Source organism: Ceratotherium simum, chromosome 35 (genome assembly GCF_057802395.1).
Source record: "Ceratotherium simum simum isolate JZ-2026a chromosome 35, ASM5780239v1, whole genome shotgun sequence".
In the NCBI taxonomy this organism is placed as follows: Eukaryota; Metazoa; Chordata; class Mammalia; order Perissodactyla; family Rhinocerotidae; genus Ceratotherium; species Ceratotherium simum.
The window spans coordinates 15,104,790-15,125,977 of record NC_141934.1 but is presented as its reverse complement, the minus strand read 5'-3'; the positions used below and the strand labels follow the sequence as shown (position 1 = coordinate 15,125,977).

Genomic DNA, 21,188 nt, shown 5'->3' with positions numbered 1-21,188 from the left:
GAAATTGCCAGTGTGATTTCATGAAGGGAGGAGGCTGAATCAGGCCAGTATGCACTGGAAGACCAGAAGAACCAGCCAGGAAAGGCTGGTTCCTTTCTGAGCCTGTATTGTCTGACCTGCTTCCATGGAGAAGAATTGCACAGTTGATATTCTTGATGAGCGCACTTCATGTATATACAAAACTGCTACATTCCGAGGCTCTGACGTAAATGTTCAGCTCTACACAACACAAATGTTTACGTACAACACTGGATCTGGTTAGCAGTAATGTGAGAGCTGCTACACAGATGTGGCAGTCTATTTTTAACACTTTATTGGCAAAACAGAACTCCCTTCCCTCCACCCTTAGAGAACTAGTCCTTTTGTTTTTCTTGTGGGTAACGTAACTTACCTGTTTAACCAAGGCCTGTGCGGGCATGCTACAAAAGTAATTCAGACACTAGCCTACCCCCCACAAGTCTCCCCAGTTCGTTTGAGCTGTTCCTACACAGGGAGCTGTGTCTTATTCAGAAAAGACATAAGCTATAATAGTAATGAAACATGCTGGGCTTTGGATAAACTTTGCTGTCGTATCTTCATTAGCTCAATTAGAAAGAAGAAAGTTATGAGGCTGGCCAGGTGGTGCAAGCGGTTAAGTGCGTGCGCTCCGCTGTGGCAGCCCGGGGTTCGCTGGTTCGGATCCCGGGAGCACAGCGACTCACTGCTTGTAGAGCCATGCTGTGGCGGCGTCCCATATAAAGTAGAGGAAGATGGGCACGGATGTTAGCTCAGGGCCAGTCTTCCTCAGCAAAAAGAGGAGGATCGGCATCAGATGTTAGCTCAGTGCTGATCTTCCTCACAAAAAAAAAGAAGTTACTATGAATAAGTGCGAGTTCCAACATGCAGTCTCTCTGGGGGAAGAACCACAGACCAGTGAGAAAGGAAGTGGATCATGCTGGAAATTTGTAAACATGACTTGCCTAATGCAAAAGACTTCTTAGAAAACCCCAATACTCCGAGTATCAGAGAAACCAGAAGAAATAAGATGAGGACACGAGTATATCAGCAGCAGGGAGGAGGGGAGAGACTGTAAGGAGAAACTGAAAGCATGGTGCTTTGGCCGCAGCCTTCCCTCCCCCACCATCAAGAGAGCACTACACTTCAGGAACCCGGGAAGTTCTAGTGTGTCTGCTGTGGTTAATTTAAGACAAAAGGAGTATTTGCAGTCCCTTTGCCGGAGTTTTAAGGGCTTTGAAGACAAGCAACTGGTATCCAAATTACATTCAGGAGTCCTATGTGGGTACTTTTCCCCTTAAACTTACACAGAAGTGAGGATGACAAAAAATTACATTCCATCTGTCCGGAATTTAGTTTTTTTATGAAAAGAAACACAGGAAAATTAAAATGACCAACTGCCAGGATAATATTTCTAACCATTATTGGCACTTGCCCTTCACTGGAGTCATCTTGGAAGACTCCACCCAACCCCGCCCTTGTCCCCTGATTAATTAGCCATCAGTGTCCTCCGGGGCTAAGAAAGCAGGACAGCTGACAGGCAGCGAGTACACGAGTGTACCTTTGGTTTTCACCAAATCCAGAGGCTGTTTTGAGTTCTGTGGACAACAGAAGCTTCAGCTCTTTGACATCTATAGGACTGAATCAGAGCTGCAGGTGCCCGTCTGGAGACAGACAGGGGCTTCCCACCAGTCTTCTGGAACAGGCAGAGCAGGCGGGAGGTGACAGGAGCTCTGTTTGGTACCAACCACCAAAAGTGAAGATGAGGTGACAAAGGCTAGAAAGGAGTCATTTATTAAAAAAGAAACAAACAACAACAAAAAACAAAACAGCCCTCAGCAGGATTTGAAGACACAACAGAGGAATACACCATCCTGATCGCTTCACACTCCCCTGGCAAGGCAATGCATACTGCCTGTGAGCTTATCTGCCATGACTTCAAGCAGCAGGAACCACAGCATACCAGTTTATTACACAGGTAGACAGAGGCAGGTCACCTACTTAAGGGAGAAACTAGGACGCATGGGCCCTCCTCCAACCTCCGCTGTCAGGCATGCAGGCCACTTCCAGGCTTCTCTCTGCCTCTGAACAATGGGCAACTTCTTATCGGGCTGGGGCTGCTTAGACAAAGGCCAGTGGACATTACTGACACTAGTTACTACCAGACGCTGGCTCTCCAGCAGAGACCACAGCACAGGGTCAGACTGTAAGAGGACGGAGCAGCTTGTTCTTTCCGCAATTTCTGGAATGTACGGCACACCCGAGAGGGGCATTTGACATTTGTCCCCAATACCCAGTTGTCACCACAGGTAAACCAAGACTATAATCACAACAGCGAGGACAGAAGTGTGTTGCTTTTTTCCTTTTTTTTTCTTAAAGGAGGGCATGTAAAATACAGCACACCAATGAAACAAAATGCCAAAAAAAAAAAAAATACAAAAAAATAGAAAATAGAAAAATGTATTTACAAGTAGTACATTACTATGATCAGAAAGCACAAAGACACCTGCTGCTATAATACATGCATTGGTTCGAGAAGAAACTACTAAAAGTCCTGCGAGGGAGAAGCCTGTGAAAACAAAAAAAGGGCCAAAAAGTTTTAACTTTTCATCCCTAATTTGCTACACTGATCAAAACCAAACGGGAGTCCCCTAAAGTCCATGAGTATATCAGTACAAATACTATACCGGTTTTTAACTGCACGTTTAGTTGTGGAGGGGAAAGACAGCAGCTTATCCATATACAAGGAAGCCAGAGTAAACTGCTTTACATGCTAAAAATTACAGCAAGCCCCTGTCTGCTACACAGCATGACCTTAGCAGGTTTTAATTTTGTTTATTCATATATATCTATGTGCGTGTGTATGTATAAAAACCGTGCCCTCGTTCACTGCCAACACAACACCTGGGTGGACATGAACTCATTACAACAAGTTCTTACGTGTATGCTGTTAAGAAGTCACTCAGTGTCTGTGGATTTAATAAGTCACTTCACACCACAGAAAATATTTAATAAATCCAAAAAAAGGAAAGAAGAATATAACGACAGAAGAGCTTCTGTCTCAGTTCTCTGAAACTGAGTCCCCCACAGGAAACTGGTCCCAAAGTTCTTGAGGGTTCACTGAAGAAACTTCGGTTTGCTAATGTTTTCTTCCTTTTAGTGTTCAAAAGGTATAGAACGACTCCTTGCCGTTGTCAGTTTTAAACAGTCACATCTCCATCCCCCACAGTCTGGGGCAGATCCATAACACGGGGAGGAGGAGCGCTGGGGAGGGCCTGTCACTTCACGAGGGGCTCCACCTCTACAATGGCAGGAAGAGAAGGAACCAAGCAGGCTCCAGCACCTCGCTCCTGCAAACAAGCTCCCTGCAAATGCAAAATCCAGTCACACGTCAGTTCCTTAAACAGGTACGTCTCCGAGTACCAGGCCAGCTCTAAGAGGAAACAAAACCACGCGTTGACAGAAAAGGACTAAGATGGCCATTCTGGTCACTCTCTGTGACCCATCATACTTCCAGGAATCGGGAGCTGCTGGACTTGGAGTGGAATGGCTCAGACCACATCCGCCGTAGGTCACCCTGGGAAAGAGGGAACTGCACTCAGTTACAGATTTAAACAAGAGGCACACGTATCTACAGGTCCTTTCTGATTCTTGATCTCAGATCAGATTTCTTCTGCACAGAATCAAAGAACATTCAAATTCTACTCACCAAAAAGTAACCCATCAATATTCAAAGAACTCACCAGAAGAGCTCTTAGGCCCCTTGAGCAGGGAAGGAACTCCATCCTGGTGTAAGTTCTATCACTTAGCAGTCAGAAGATCTAGGCAAGTTAATTAACCTCTGTTGGTTTCCTCATCTATCAAATGGGGATGATAATCCAAGTCTTGTAAAGAAGAGAATGCTCTAAGTCTAGTTTCTATCATACATTTCTTTTTTTAAAGATTTATTTATTTTTTTCCCCCCAAAGCCCCAGTAGATAGTCGTATGTCATAGCTGCACATCTTTCTAGTTGCTGTATGTGGGACGCGGTCTCAGCATGGCTGGAGAAGCGGTGCGTCGGTGTGCGCCTGGGATCCGAACCCGGGCCGCCAGCAGCGGAGCGCACGCACTTAACTGCTAAGCCACGGGGCCGGCCCTCTATCATACATTTCTTAATTATTTCCAAACTTTAATGCAAAGTATTAAAACAGCTGTTAGGTGGCAAGAGAGTGCTGCTTTTAAGAGAAACAGGAAGTCTCTGCAGCTGGGCTCTAGGGATTTCAGTTAATTAACCTATGACCAGGTGGTGCAGTAGTCTAACTCATTAGCATTTTCTGCCAGTGGCTGCAAGAATCGGGAAGAGGTTGCTAATATCAGGTTAGCAAAAACAAAAAACAACCAACAACAAAAAAATCCCACTGTCAAGGTGAAGAGCTCAGGTGCTTAAGCATAACCACTTCCAGCACAGAGAATACATACCCAAGTCCAGGGTCAATGCCAAGTTATTGCTTTCACAGGTTTATAACAGCTGCTCTCACCTTTAAATAGGCCATTGTGAGGAGTGGCAATAAGGTAAATGGCACCAAGTAGAGAAGGGCGGGCTGAGCTGCTCGGTGAATGCGAGATGCCACAGTAGCAGTGAGGAGACCTAGGAGGAGAGAAACATTCGTCAATAACCAAGGGCCAGCCCTGAGAGGAAAACCTGTTACCTGCTGCTGCTTGGCAGAGTCTTGAGATGGTACATATCTAATGTGACATATACCATCCAACGTTTAGGGTGTGAAATGCCCAGCTTGAGCAGTTAAAGAAATGTGAAACAGCACAGCTTTAAAAACCCTAGAATTCCAAGGACCCATGACTGGCCCAAGTGCCACTCGGTGCTCAGGTTCCTGCTTAAGCTCTCACTTCAGTCCTGGGCATGCCGTGCCTGGTCTCCCTGTCTCCTGTGGTATGCGATACTAGACTTGGAGGCAAAGACTTGAGTCCACATCCCAAATCTGCGACTTACAACAGCTGAGTACCTTGGTTAAAGCACTGCACCTCTCTGAGCCTCGGCCTCCTCTTCTGTCTAATGGGGATAACACCACCTGCCCTGCCCGTCTCAGAGTTTCTGGACTGAAATGAACCCGTGTATATGAGGGTGCTGTGGAATCAGTGAGGTGCTGACGTTCAGAAGGAGGCACAGCGGTGAGAGGTGTTCCTTCCTCCCCGTCGGCTGCAGCGTCACAGGAGCAGACAGGTTACCCCTGTTCCTAGCCCAACTGCAGCGGTCTCCCTCCTGTCTGCCTGTCAGTGAGGTGGCTTGAGAAAAACCAGCCCATGGAGCCCGAGGTTGGAGGGGACGGAAATGTCGGAACAAAGGAAGGGAAATATTGGTTTAATAAAGTAGAAAATAAACACGACATTCATTAAACTCAAGTTGAAGGTTTAATTAAGCACAGACTGATCCATGATCATTGTGTGGTAGGGGTTCTTGACTTTGATGCCTGACCATACTCTTCCTACAGTGTTCTTTAGACATATCTGTTGGATAGGGAACTGGGCTGCCTAGTTGAGAGAGCCTCTATCATCTCACAGGCCAGTGGGTTTTCTTCCTTTGTGGTTATCTATAACAGCAACGAGTTACTGCTCTCCTTCCACCCAGCATCTGCAGCTAGAAGACCTGATTTAATTGCAGGGGTTGAAGGCCAGCCAGAGAGGGGATCACACACGACCTCTCTGGTTCTCTCTTACCTACAAAGTATCCAATGAGGGTGCAGTGAAAGTAGGAGACCTTCTGCATGCGTCCAGAGATGTTGGCGGGTCCAGAGGCACTGCAGGAGTCACCATTGGCTTGTTTTTTGTAGTTGTCATAACGAAGGACAAAGCACAACAGGAGGCCAGGCATCACAATGTCTCCAATGCCCAACATAGAGAAGTGACTGCCAGTGGAGCTGGAAGGTAGTGTCACAGGTCAGGGAGGCCATACACTACAATCCCATTTCTCCTCCTCCTGGCAAAGTCTGTCAGCTTTTTAAGAAGTCAAAGAACTGATCTGAATGGTAGATGGAAATAGGTACTGGTTGAACAACACTAGTTTTTAAGAGTAGAGATTAAGAGCCACAAGAGCACTGGCAATAGGGGTCTTCCACCAGGTGCCTCAGTGCTTCAGGAGAGCACCTCATCAGCGACTGCTGAGGGGATCCGCTCAAGCACGGCCTCCCCTAGAAATGTCATGCTCTTCACTATCTGTCACACATTCACTGCGGAGACTTCAAATAAGCACCTGATTATTACCAGACCCAAGGAGATTAAAGCAGCACATTAATGTTTCAAAGATTATATTACCAGGAACTGTAATAATTTTAAGCATTAAGACAGATTTTTTACAAATGTCATAGAAGTAAAAAAGATCCAGATTCTCCTGTTAATTCCCTCCAGCCAACTTGGAAATATGGTAACGGTAGTAACATATGGTTGTTTGATAACATCAATCAATAATAAAAAGCAGCACCTATAACACTTAATGAGAAATCTTCACAAGTTAAGTCAATGTACTCTTCCTCATTTGTAAGATGGAGATGATGACTCCAGCCCTTTTCCAGCCTAAGATTAGATGCTGATGACCAAGACAGACTATTCAAGGAACAGAAGGCACAGGAAGGCAGTCTGTTCATTGTCACAGGACAAGGCCCAACATGCCAGTCCTACCTTGGGAAGACCAGTTTTCCAGGCAGAGACAGGCGAGGAACGTCACGCCCAACATTGGGCCCCAGGTGGAGCTTCCGGGATAGAACGTCAAGGGGATTGTCAGCCGGCTGTGTGGCCACCTTCACCATGACATTGCTATTAAAGATATAGGCGGAGAAGAACACCTGCCGAGTGGAGAGTCACATTTAACAGAGGGAGCTGGAAGCAACCTGATTTCAGCATCAGCCCTCTTTGTTCCTAAGAGCAGAGTCTCAGAATACTGCAGTATCAAGTGCTGCATGCTTTGAGGAGAAAGAAAATCTTTGCTCTTCTTGTGTACTCGCAGGTTTCCTCCCTCCACACCCAGAGAATAATCCGTTACAGTGTGGCTGACAACAGCTCCCAGGGCAGAGAACCTTGTCTGCCTGCTCCCCCTTCCACTCTAAGAGGCTCACGCATACTATCTACTTTAACACGTCTCAACAAAGGCTCAGACAGCTGCCTGCTGCTCACCTTTTAACACTTGCAGTTCAGGACTGGAGACAGTGGCCTAAGACAGTAGGTCCTCTGGCCAGCCAGACTTTGGATACTTAGAGTTAACAAATTTCAGGAGTGAATACTCCAATTAAACACAAAGGAGAGCAGTGGCTTCAGGGAAACACTTACCCAAAAGACATCGTAGATTAGAAGCCCTGAGAGAAGCAGGCAGGAGACCTTGAGGCTGGGCAGGCGGACGAAGGCGATCATGGCAACACAGAGACCCATGGCCAGGGCTGGGGAGGAGACAGCAGTCAGTGTGGAGTACAGGCTCATCCTCTTTCCACAAGCTATTCAGCTTATAAACCTAACACAGTTTGTAAGTCCTAAGAAAAATCAGGCTGCCCTAAGCGCCAGTATGAGACATTTACACCCTACTAGTGCAAAGTGCCCCCTTTAACCCTTTTTGACCTGCCAGTATTTGGGGAAATCCCTTTTCTCAAGCTAGATAGTGCTCAACTGTGTAAGACCCAGGAGATTCTCTTATTTTGGACGATAAAGCTCTAAGACACGCTCAGTGCGGGACCTCCTGCTCTCATTTCCTGCCTCCCCTTGGTTTCTGCAGATACATCACCCTTGCTCCTTACTTTAAAGTCAACTCACACCCTAGACTGCATCCTCTTTCATTTACTCAAGGACATTATTCCAGCAATTCATTCTTCTCTGTCTATCCTTGTATTTCTTCCCTCCCTATCCTTGCCTTTTTTTTCCTTGCACCTCTCAAAATCTGACATACCATGTATCTTTTTAAAAAATTCTCCCTCTTCTCAACTAAAATGTAAGGTCCTTGAGGGCGTGGTTCCCCGTCACATCCGTGGGGTCTAGAGCAGGCCTGGCAGACGAATGGTCTCTCCCTGCCTTCAGCTCTCCTTTCTTCTGAAAACATAGGTCTCATTAGGCCACACAGCTCCTTACAAACTTCCTGTGGGTTCTTGTCCTAGTGGGATGGAAGCTGAACTACTTGGCCAGGCAGGGGCAGGAGGTACAGGAGGACATTCTCCACTGTGTAGCTCCCCACCCTCAGCATGCACTTCCTCCTGCTCTGTTCTCTAGCCACTCAAATATGATCATACGTCTTTTTTTGTTTTTGTTTTTTTTTTGTGAGGAAGATCAGCCCTGAGCTAACATCTGATGCCAATCCTCCTCTTTTTGCTGAGGAAGACTGGCCCTGGGCTAACATCCATGCCCATCTTCCTCTTGATCACACATCTTAACACATACTACGTTCTTTCCTGCTCTACACAGAAGGCCCTGTCCTGGGCTTCTTCACCTGGAAAATTCATCCTCATTCTTCAAGAGCCAGATCAGAAAGCCCTTCCTCAGGGAGCCCTTCCTGCTCTAACTAGATCGTTTTTTCTTTGTGATGCCACAGAACTTTGAATATCTCTCAAATCACGTATCTATTCTATAATAGTGTGATTATTTAAATACAAGGGAGTTTATTCCCTCAACTAGGTGCTCCTGGTAAACAGAAACCATGGCTTACTCTTTTTGTGGATCCCCAGCACTTGACAAAGTACACATTCAATAAATATTTGCTGAATGAATGAAAAATTATGTTCTATCAACTTTAAATTTCAAATTAATCTAAGGAAAGTAAGAGAAGCAAGGAAAGCCCTATTACAGATGTGTATCATTTTAATAGAATTGGTGGTAAACTGTCAATATATCTAACAAAGTGGGCAAATATAGCAAAAACAGGACACTGAAAGGGATAAGCTCAGGTGGCTCAAGGAACAGCAGTGGTCAGTTGTGGGTGCAAAGCCCCTGAGGCAGAGGTGGGGAAGTGATGACCAGAGAACAGGTCAAACACATATTTGGGTAGAAATGCTGGCTGGGGTGATGGTGGTAGGGTAGTAAGAGGTGATCTGTTCAGGAGCTTACAAGTGAATGTGTGCAGTGCAAAGCATCAACGGAATAAAGGAAGAAATGAAGGCCTAAGATAGACAGAGGAGAGACAGGAGTGAGGATCAGAGGACTGACTGATGATAACCGAAAGAGAAGTACGGAAACCAACTGGACAAACAAATGGGCCAGCTTCCAAGGTTAAACGTGCACGCCTCTGTAACACATGCAGGTGACTGGTCCATTCCGGAACTTTTCTATTCGACTGACCATACAATCACTTAATGTTAAACCGGCAGAAGGCTTTACAGGTCATACGGTCTAAGCATCCACTTGTTGCTTTGTCACTCATCTTACATTAATCCTACCCCACCTGGTTCAAAACCAAATGTGGACAAGACAGAATTGCTCAGAGTCAGAATTTTCCATGACTCTAGACAATGTCATCCTATCCCTAATCTTCCAAACAAGAAACTCCAGGTTCATTTTCAATTTATCACAGTCTTTCATCAAGTACACTCAATCTGCAGCCATCCTGGGGTGTTACTCGTTATTGTCACTGTACACCTTGGTCATGCTTCCCCACATTTCCTAGCTTGATGTGTGTCCTTTCCTACTTTCTTTCCTCTCCGACTCTATCCCATTCTTCACTGCCATTGTCAAAAATCAGTTCAGGGCCGGCCCCGTGGCTTAGCGATTAAGTGCGCACGCTCCGCTGCTGGCGGCCCGGGTTCAGATCCCAGGCGCCCACTGACGCACCGCTTCTCCAGCCATGCTGAGGCCACGTCCCGCATACAGCAACTAGAAGGATGTGTGCAGCTATGACATACAACTATCTACTGGGGCTTTGGGGGAAGGAAAAAAAAAAAAAAATCAGTTCAAACCATTTCCTGCCTTAAGGTTGCTAGGTTCCCTACTCTGTGATGGATCAAGTCTAATTATAAAGTTGCACCGCCTGGGACACAACTCCTTTTTAACATTTTTAAGATTATCAAACAGTAAAATTGAGTTTTTCTTTAGAGGTAGAGTTTCATGAATTTTAACACATGCATAGATTTGTAGAGCCACCACCACACTCAGCATACAGCGCAGGTCTAACACCCCAATAAAATCCCTGTGCTATTTCTTTATAGTCACACCCTCCTCCCCACATAACCTCTGGCAACCACCGATCTGTTCTCCATCACTATAATTTTGTCTTCTTAAGCAAAAAATATATTGTTAAAATAATTTTATTGTATGTTTTGTATGTTTTATAAGTTAAAAGTGCTTTTTCTATAATTATCACCTTTGATTAAAATAATATATTCCATTTAAATATAATTTTACAGAGCTTGCAATCCACTCTATAGTTTGTTCCCTCATAATGTTCAGTTTCTTAGAGTTTTTCACTAATTAACTTGGCACATATAAACTTTAAATTCTTGTACTGGTCAAAGTAACTTATGAGGAAAAGAAATCCCTAGAAACAGAGGGATAAGTTTTCAGTTTTCCTTAAAGTTTAAAATTTCTTCTCATTAAGATTATGTCACTAATTCTGGATCACAAAAAAAAATACAGTTTAAAATCCTTTTGGTCAAATTCTATCCAATTTGACCATGAGCAGAACATCCTTGGTTTTGAGTTAATTCACATTTTTGATGCATTTTAGAAAAATTATAAATATAAAAACACCACTAAAAAAACCCCAAACTGTGTACCAAATACTACTCAGCAAACTTAAGATCAGTCACAGAAAGCATATATCTATATACTGTCATGGAACTTAACAATTGTGTGAATAACTTAGCTACTGACTGAGGCACGGACAGTAAGCATCACTCTGAGTGGCTCTGTGCTTAGACAACACTGAATGACAGCTCCGCCATAGCTGAGCCAGCCTCTGAGCTGCAGGGACACAGTGCCTGGCAGAACGGAGCAGAGACTCTCAGACCTGGCAGTTGCTCCCAAAAAGCTCTGTTTCCAAGGTCTTGATAGCCTTGTGGTTGCATGGAATGGATAACAGGAGTAAGTGCAATCCATACCCATAATCCCTGATTTTCAAATTCCTCGGCTAAAAATTCTTTAGATAGTATTATAAAAAGTTTAAAATTGACTTTTGTATTTTAACTTCCTTCCCCTCTGAAACACCAAAAGAAAGGAAAAGCTGAACAGATTTTATGGGGCAGAGTAGTCAGATGAAGTTTCTTGAGATTAGGAAAGCAAACTACGAAAATGAGAGTAAGGACTGAATGAAAAAGGAGGTGGAGACAGTACAGGGTCTTAAAGAAAAGTTAAAAAATGTCTTAAGGGAGAGAAAAAAAGAATAATGGGGGACTTTTGGAAATGTTTCTCCAAGATGTTCTGATAATAAGCATGAAGGAGTTCTGTGACTTTGAGTGAGTTACTTCTCTGAACCTCTGTTTCCTCTTCTGTAAAGTGGGAACAATAATAGTACCTACTTCCAAGAGTTGTTTTTGGGAATAAATTTGATAATCCATGTAAAACAGCCAGCAGAGTACCCAATGCATAAAAAGCACTCAACAAATGTTAGCTATTATTGTCATTATTTCATCATCATCATCAGTGAAGGGAAATTCTCATATGCAACAGGTAGGAGCATAAACTGCTATACCCTCTCTGAAAGGCAGTACAGTAACAGATAAAAAATTTTTAAAATACAAAACCCTGTTCCAGAATTTCATATCTAGGAATTCATCCTTAGAAATACTCTTACTAAGTAACCTGACATGCACACTAAGACATGGAACAAGAGGTGAGGGAGCACGGCTGAGTGGGCCAAGAGATGGAACAAGAATGCTTACTTCAGGGTTATTTACAATAGAAAATGATTAAAAACAATCTAAGGATCGAGCAATAGTTAAATAACATACACACGATGGAATACTCTGGAACTTAAAAAAGGATATGATACACCCATATAGACATGTATTTACATCATTACGTAAAAGGAGTATACTGTATATAACATATTATACATGACATATATTTATATATAACATGTATGTCATATTACAGTATAATCCCATTTATATAAGAAAGTATAGTCTATACAAAAACTTGTACACAAATGTTCACAGCAGCATTATTCACAATAGTGAAAAAAGTAGAAACTGATGAATGGATAAAGTTGGTAGATCTATACAACTAATAGGATTTGGCCATAAAAAGGAATGAAGTACTGATACAGGTTACAAAATGGATGAACTTTGAACACATTATGCTAAGTGAAAGAAGGCAGACACAAAGGGTCACAAAATGTATGATTTTATGTGAAATGTCCAGAAGAGGCAAATCCATAGAAACAGAAAGCAGATTAATGGATGTCTGGTGCTGGGGTTGGGAGGGATGAGGAAGTGACTGCTAATGGGTGTCGGTTTTGGAGGGGGGTTGATGAAAGTACTCTAAAATTGATTGTAATGATGGTAGCACAACTCTGTGAATATACTAAAAACCACTGACTTGTACACTTAAATAGGTAAACTCTATGGCATGTGAATTATATCTCAAAAAAACTTTTATTAAAAAATCTTAAGAGTTTACCAAAAAAAAAAAATCACTTGACAACCAAAAAAAAAAAAAAAAATCTTAAGAATGTGGATAAAAATAATAAAAAACTCAATGATACATAACACCATCTTTGGACACCTAATATTCATGGTAATCAGAGGTAATAGAGGTAATAGTACTAAAACACAAAGTAGAGAGAGGACAAATTTAACTATAAACTATATTAAAATTTCAACTTGACACATATTAGTTACTTACCATCCATGAGAAGCCAATGACCAGTGAGAACCCAGATGAGGACGAGCATGACAGACAGAGAGAACGATAGTAACTCAGCAGCAGTGAAACGCCCACAGCAACCAAAGGAAATCCTAGAAAACATACAATATTTATTGGACTGATAGGCAATAAATTATATTCAATAACCAAACTCTGCTTTGGTTCTTCATCATCAAAGTTCATGATGGTCAGCTCAGAATAGCAGGCAATAAGATACCCAGAATTCCAAAATACCCAAACCTCTTTGCAGTAAACTATAGAAAGCTCAGAGGAATTATACTTCTGTACCCATTTGATAATGCACTTTTTATCCCAAATTATCAACATGAGTCTTTGTAAGTTTAAAGTGACAATATCAGTCTTTGGAGAATCTAAATATAAGGGAAATTCTGTTCTTATGAGGAAAACAAAATGAAGAAAGTCAACAATTCAACTGATTTAGCAAAGATGAATAAATATTTATAACATGGTAAATCTATTTGGTTATCACTAATTCCTGGGAAAATCAGCTGCCCCAAGTGACTGGTTTCCTAAGTGCATACAGCATCTCCATTAGCAAAGCATTTTGTTTCTATGGAGCAACGGCTTTGGGAGTTAAGGTGTGAACACTGGGATTCTAGGTCACCGAAGATGAAAGGCAAAGAAGAATGTTTGAGTCAATCACTATTGTAAAGGAATGAAAAAGATGCTTCGAAAGAAAACCGGTCATCTTTCAATAATCTAAGCAGGAAGCATATTACAATGACTCTGACTTCCTAAAATCTGTTTATATTTCCTCTGCTATGAAAAGGTGCAAAAGGAAGTACTAGCTTCCAGTTTTAAAGATCAACCGTCTCACTTCCCAGTTTCCTAGCATTTGTGTGCTCCAGTAAATACCAGAAATTCAAACTCCTAATAATGCTATTAAATATGAGAGAAAAACATACAAGTTTATAATTCAGAGGAAAATCCCAAGCCCTTACTTGTTCTGAGGTGAACAGGGTCTTGTTAAATACTGGCACATCGGGAGAAGAAGAAAAGCAAAAGCTATCGTTGCAAGAACTAGAGAAAGAAAATGTATGGTCAAATTTTGTTGTTTATTTTTTACCAGTTATAAGAAAATAGTAAGACTTATGGAAACAATCATTGCCCAGAATGCTTTGCTTGACAAAGTGAGTACAATTAAATTAACTGGAAAAGAAAGAGTCTTCCTTTAGCATTGTATAGATAACCTCTTAAAATAAAAGTACCTGATTTGAAGTAGGGGGAAGCATAGGTCGGTTTTCTCATTCTCTTCTATCTCAACAAGAAAAGATAAACAGCAGGCCAGGGGATGATCTCCTAACAAGTCTAGCATTTTGTTGATGTTTTATACATTTCCATCATCATTTAGCTTGAAACTGATCAGAGAGCTGACAGTTTAATTGCTTTGGTTAGCTATCAATGTTTCTATCTACAGAAACATCGGTAGGGGTGCCACGACCACTCTGGCAAACTGGACCTTCTGGTAACCTACCAGACAAGGAGCCACAGCCAAAGCGATCCTGCTTTGGTGTCATAAAGCTCCGGAGTTTTCAAACCCCTGGCCTTTCGTTCAGAATGTGTTGGCAGGTCTGAACTGATGATATGTGTTAAGTAGTTCAAAGAGGGGTGGGGGGAGAAAAAGCCAGACTTATAAATTTTGAATAATGACAAAAAAAGGTGAAAAAATTTCCTTTTAGGTTACTGTTAAGTATAGACAGAGAGACTCATTTACCTGCTGTACATATTGTAAAAACTACTTGAACTGAGTCAAAGAAGAAGAACATTACTAGGAGAGAGACAGATGCTCCAATTGGAAGGAACAGGGCCTGGGTAGAGTCAATAGTTTGGATACCTGAAGGAGAGAAAAAGGGACATATTAATGACTTATGTAACAGGTACCAAGTCCATGTGCTGTAGATACATTAATTCATTAAAATGCAGACAGTTCTAGGGATTAGTATTTAAGAGGACCTAGAGATCATCTAGGTCCTCTGATTCTTTCCTTCCCAATGAGATTACGAGCACCTTGCTCTCCTACAGTGCCCTTCATTATAGCAGATGCTCAAGAAATACTGTTGAACTCTACTACCTCCTGGTGTAACCATCCGGATGACAGAGTGCCCCACCTCCCTGCGCCAGCTTAAAAAAAACAACATTAAGAGGTAGTAAAGGGCCAGCCCCATGGCTTAGCGGTTAAGTAAGCACGCTCCACTGCTGGCGACCCGGGTTCGGATCCCGGGCGCGCACCAACGCACCACTTCTCTGACCATGCTGAGGCTGTGTCACACATACAGCAACTAGAAGGATGTGCAACTATGACATACAACTATCTACTGGGGCTTTGGGAGAAAAAGGGAAGAAAAAAAAAGGAGGACTGGCAACAGATATTAGCTCAGTGCCGGTCTTCCTCAGCAAAAAGAGGACGATTAGCATGGATGTTAGCTCAGGACTGATCTTGCTCACCAAAAAAAAAAAAAAAAAAAAGATTATTTGGTAGAGAAGGAAAACATGGCAAAATCTGATAACCAGTGAATGAAAAGAAAAAATGACTAATTTTATCTTGTGAGCTATCTAGTTCCAAATTAACCCTGCTGAGATTATCATAAGGTACATGAGAGGAACCAAGGAAGACATTTTCATATGACCTATCATAAAGAAATACTAGTGGGGCTGGCCTGGCAGCGTACTGGTTAAGTTTGTGTGCTCCACTTCGGTGGCCCAGGGTTCATGGGTTTGGATCCCGGGCGTGGACCTAGGCACTGCTCATCAAGCCATGCTGTGGCAGGTGTCCCACATACAAAATAGAGGGAGATGGGCACCGATGTTAGCTCAGGGCCAATCTTCCTTGGGAAAAAGAGGAGGATTGGCAATGGATGTTAGCTAAGGGCTAATGTTCCTCACGAAAAAAAAAAGGAAATACTAGAAGTAAAAGTTTCTCTTCATTAAATTAAGGCTATGAATAAAATACTATGTGACCAGGATGAACATAACTAGACACAAAGGGTTGCAATCATCAACCAACATTTAAAACTGCTGCTCGGTATTGAAATTTACTTGTCCCCAAGAGAGCTACTTAGGGATTTTGGTGAAATAAAGTATTAAATATTTCTAAAAAACAATTTGCTTCTTATTGGCTGGGTAGATGAATCAAATAATTCACTTAGGAATAGGGCAATTCAATTTAGGAAGAGTGATCTATCTGTCAAGACGAAAAGAAATGATCTAGTGAAGAGGTCTGTCCTGAACTGCAGTCAAGACCCATTCAGCCTGGCCCATAGATCATTTTAGGGGGAGGCATATCTTAAAGTGTCTTATGGATATTTCTCTTTATGGACAAAACTCTATGAAATTTCTAAATTTCACCTAAATAGTTTTTTTATTGGAGTGCTCTACAACAGTTCAAAGAAGAACTAGAGGAAACTACATTTCAGGTGTTTTTCAAAACAGAAAATGATGATTTCTCAAATAAATGATTGTCATATGATAAGAAACAAATCTTTAAAAAGATCTATAAATCTTAAAACATACACCCACACTTCCCCCTCTGTAAAACAAAGCATCATATAGTCTACAGATTAATTATATTGGTTTAAAACATGAACAGAAAAATTAAACAGCTGGCTAGAACAATGACTGTTTTGTAAGTCAGATATATGAGAAGTATTTATTTATAATAAATCTAAATTTTAGAAGTTTAGTCTGCAATTAAAATGCAAAACTGAATACAAAGAACCTTTCTAGAATATTAGATAGAATGCCCAGAGTTTTGTTTTTTGAAAGCACAGATTTTAAACCAGGAGGTATTAGCCACCGCTTCCATTAGTTTTATAGGATGCCCCAGAAAGTTTACCAAAACAGCAGTGTTACAGGGCAAGTGAAGCTCCTTTTGTGGCTGATAATATGCTACCTAAAATAATGTGCACAACTTCAATACTGCACTTCCTAAAGGTCTGGAGATAATGGTCCTGAAGGGGAAGGAGCTAATTAATTAGAAATTTTAGCCAGACTCCAGTGACTTAAAAACAAAACAAAACAGAGCAAAGCAAAACAGAGCAGCCATTAACTGGGAGGACTTACTCAAGTGCAGTTGCATTATCTTTAAAGCTAAAATCAACATAAGAAATAGGCATGGTGATGGAATTAAAAATGAGGTACAGAGACATTACTTTTAGCATTCAATGAACAAGGCTACAGGCTAAAAATATGTCTGGTCATGAAACAGACATTGAGCAACACACCAATGTATTACTGGTAATTGTTTAGAAAGTTACTGATTTTGCACCTCCATGAGAAAAGCATGCTTTTGACTAAATATTTACCAAACACTTATTATACAGTAGGCAACCTGGAGGGATTAAAAAAAAAAGTCATTTCCAGATCTTGTGAAGTTTACAGTCTAGGTAGGGAGATTAAGATGTATATCTCTTTTAATGAAGAGAATTCCAACTGTACATCTCCACTAATCTCCGTAGTTCAAACAAATTATATGAGACGACTAGTAAAGGACTTCAAGATGTCAGATAATGGGGGAAGGGCGGCTTTTTTTTTTTTTTTAACCCACTTAATACTAATTAAATGAAGGACTGACGTGCCAGGAGGAAAAATATCTCTATATAGGTTTCTTGGGGCAGATGTAGGGATGAGACAGGAGTTAGAACAAGGTTAGGGAAAATTAGAGAGGACCCGCAGGGAACTCCCTCCCCTCCACTTTCTTTCTGACCCTTGTTATTGTAAAACCTAACACACAGACAGAAAAGTATATGAAACAAAAATGTCAAGTTCAGTGAATCATCACATAGCTAATACCACCCAGGTCAAGAAAGAGGTGGGGCCGGCCCAGTGGCTTAGCGGTTAAGTGTGCGCGCTCTGCTACTGGCGGCCCGGGGTTCGGATCCCGGGCGCCCACTGACGCACCGCTTGTCCAGCCATGCTGAGGCCGCGTGCCACATACAGCAACTAGAAGGATGTGCAACTATGACATACAACTATCTACTGGGGCTTTGGGGAGAAAAAGGGGAAAAAAAAAAAAAAGGAGGAGGATTGGCAATAGATGTTAGCTCAGTGCTGGTCTTCCTCAGCAAAAAGAGGATTGGCATGGATGTTAGCTCAGGGCTGATCTTCCTCACAATCAATCAATCAATCAATCAATAAAGAGAAAGAGGATCCTGCCAAGCCCGGAAGTCTTATTGTGCCCCTCCCAATCACTACTCTTTCTCTTTCCCCCAAAGGGAACTACTATTCCGGCTTTTATGATACTTTCTTCTTTGTTTTACTTTATATTTTTCTACCCAAGCATGCATCCTAAAATACTAATATTTATTTTGCCTGTTTTTTGAACTTATTATATACACTGAATTATATAGTATGTATTTTTTTGTGTCTGGCTTCTTTCGCTCAACATTGTGATAAATATCAATGCTGTTAAAAAGACATAGTTGTATTCACTCATTTTTAAGTCTTTTTCACAAATTTCTTGATTCTTATTTATTTTGGGAGTAGGCAACTGCATCCTTTAAAAAACCTCTCTCTACTCACTTTCTCCTTCAATCAGTTCAGAATACTCTTGTCAAAACACTCAATTCATACCTTCCTTTTCTTAGAACTCTCCCCCTAATTCTTCTATATTGTTGATCATTCAGGAGGACTTCAATCTCTTTAGCACCTACACAATCTCTTGCGTTTCTCTGTTCATCTTTTTGGCTATTACTATTTCTTTGACTTTTGATAAATGCACCCCGTTTTCCACGCCACCCCTTTAATCTGGAATGGTGTCATACTCCATAATCAAGTACTGGCCTTCTCTGCAACGGCCATTTCTTTCACTATGTTGTTCCTAATTATGTGGATGTGGACTGCATTCTCTCCTAATCTGTCCTTATTCCTTTTGGTATCCATGGCCCACATGAGGCACTGAAGAAATATATTTGTTGAGGTTAATTTCCAGGAGGCGCATTTAAGAAAATGATCATTTAAACAACCATCTACCACTCTTTAGATGCTGGTCAGTAACGAGAAGTAAAAAACTGATGTTACCAGGTAACTTCCTTCCACTGTATGCACTGACTTAACCATTTACTTATTTGAGGATAAAATGGTACTTAGACACACACTATCAATTTCTCTTAGGTTTCTGTGATGCAATGTACATCAGATTTATAATCCAGTTCAAGTACATCATTTGTATATATGCTATATAACACAGGACTTTTAAAGAGTTTCAAGAATATAAAGTGATTTGGATGAAAATGTTGACAGAAGGTAAGCTACTATATAATAATTTAACCTGAAAATTGGATACTGACACTGAATTTTCCTTGATTCCCGGTAAGTTACTGGTATGGTATTTTACCTTATACGAGGATCTGTGACATAAGTTTAAGAAAAGACTCATTACATTTAAATGATTCTACTTACTGTACTTATTATGCCCATGTTACACTGCTGGGGACAATGAAACATTTAACTGGGCAAAAACTGGGCAAGTATAGTTTGGGCAGTATAGTGTATTATAATAACTAGAGAAACTAAAATAGATATAAGTGATCTCTTTTTAACTTCTAAGACCCTCCACCAATATTCTACCTAACTCTGTATTAGATTCCCAGTATTTCCTCCCTATTAGGTAGTGACTTGAATCTGTCCTATAAGTCACTTTCACTCTCCTCTGTGCCTGTTGTTATACACTCTTCCCACCTGGAACTTCTCCACCAATCCAAGTTCACTGTTTCAAGTTTCCAGTCAAACTCACCTTCTCTAGGAAAGAGTCTCTTACTAACTTGACTCATTGTTGCTCACCTCAACTTGCCTTTCTCTTTACTCTCTTTGTACACAGATGTCAAAATGACTTCATCTCTAGTGCTTACTCTGATCTACTGATAGTAGATGCTTGTTCAGAAGGACTCTGAGGCAATGTCAAAGGTCTGTGCGAAAAAGTACCTACTCTAGGAACAGGACGGGAAGTGGTATTTGCTATCTCTGTCTTAGCACTTTATTAACACCTTGGAAAGTATTTTGGCCAGCTCTCGTACTTTTGCATCTTTCAAAATATCTAAGAGAATGCCAAATGCATGGAAGATACCCAATATCAATCTCTTAATATTATCAAATTAAGTCTCCTTATTTCTAATTTAATCCTCTTTCTATAACAAGCATTACCAATTTTCTAACTCTATTGAGGTACAATTTGCATACCATTCAAGTTCACTCATCTCTTAGGGTATAATTTTCTTTTTTTTTGGTAAATTTACCAAGTGTGAAACCATGACTATAAACCTAGTTTTAGAACATCTTCATCACCTCAAGAAGATCCCTCATGCCAGTTTACAGTTAATTTTTCCTTCCCATCCCTTGCCCCAGGCAACCACTCATCTACTTTCTGTCTCTATATATTTGCCTTTTTGGAAATTTCATATAAATGGACTCATACAACATGCAGCCTTTTCCTGTCTGGCTTCTTTTACTTAACATGATGCTTTGAGGTTCATCCATGTTGTAGCATGTAACAGCACTTTATTCTTTTTAATGCTGAATAGTATTCCATTGTATGGATATACCATATTTTATCTATTAACTAATTTATGTATCTTCGTTTCTACTTTTTAGCTATTATGAATAATGCTGCTGAACATTTGCAATATAGCACACTTCTATTTTTTTTAAAACAAGTATTTTTATAAAATCTTAAATATCAAAGAGATACTCACAATACTCAGTTTTACAAGCACTTCAAGTAGCTATCTTTAAGCGCCACTGAATGAGTTTACGATCAATACCTACAAAATTTATCAACCTCACCAAAGGATTTAAATGAAGTTATAAGCAGGCAGATACCTATCTATCCTGCTTGTCTTTAAGAAAATAAAGAATCTCAACAGCAAGCTTTTAGGCATGAGTTAAAAGCAGTATACAAAAAATCAGTAGTTCAGATTCAGAACACAAGAACTGAACAAATTACACCATACAGATTAGATTTTATTATTATACCAAACAGATTCTTAAACTCAGTAAATTATTAAGTGAAGTTATAGAAACACTCAAATTAAGACAACAACATGTATGAATGTTAATTGACATAAAAAGCCTTACTATTATTGGTGCTGTTGCCATTGAAAGACCCAGAAGAATTGTTATTGTCTTTCTCCTTATCTTGATTTTCAAAGTCCATATTAAGGGACCTGTGGAAAAAATTGTATAGGTAAGTTTTAGTTTTCCTTAAGAAACAAGTAGGTCAGAAAAGTCAGTAATGACACAATATTTTAAAATGCTAGGCATTAGGAAAGAAAGGAAGATCTCTTTTGAACAACTCTGCAAAACAGTTCTTTTTGCCTCATTTTAAAAAACAATCTACATTCCTTCCAATATGTCAGTTAAA

At 40.9% G+C, this 21,188-nt stretch overlaps 1 protein-coding gene across 4 annotated transcripts in view; it reads right to left on the bottom strand.

The window, feature by feature from the left end:
• Positions 1-1,772: 1,772 nt before the first annotated feature.
• SPPL3 (signal peptide peptidase like 3) overlaps positions 1,773-21,188 on the bottom strand; it is a 127,333-nt gene continuing 107,917 nt past the window's right edge. For 2 of the 4 annotated variants that reach the window (XM_087424095.1, XM_004429900.3), the window contains exons 3-11: positions 20,903-20,991; positions 14,550-14,669; positions 13,777-13,855; positions 12,794-12,906; positions 7,310-7,416; positions 6,665-6,828; positions 5,708-5,907; positions 4,513-4,622; positions 1,773-3,571 (exon numbers count right to left, since the gene is read on the bottom strand). In XM_087424095.1, the coding sequence (XP_087280221.1) occupies positions 3,500-3,571; positions 4,513-4,622; positions 5,708-5,907; positions 6,665-6,828; positions 7,310-7,416; positions 12,794-12,906; positions 13,777-13,855; positions 14,550-14,669; positions 20,903-20,991 (1,054 nt within the window). In that variant the 3' untranslated portion in view covers positions 1,773-3,499. Of the gene's footprint in view, positions 3,572-3,595; positions 3,879-4,512; positions 4,623-5,707; positions 5,908-6,664; positions 6,829-7,309; positions 7,417-12,793; positions 12,907-13,776; positions 13,856-14,549; positions 14,670-20,902; positions 20,992-21,188 lie in introns of those variants that run through there. The other 2 variants (XM_087424097.1, XM_087424096.1) reach the window with 2 other exon arrangements.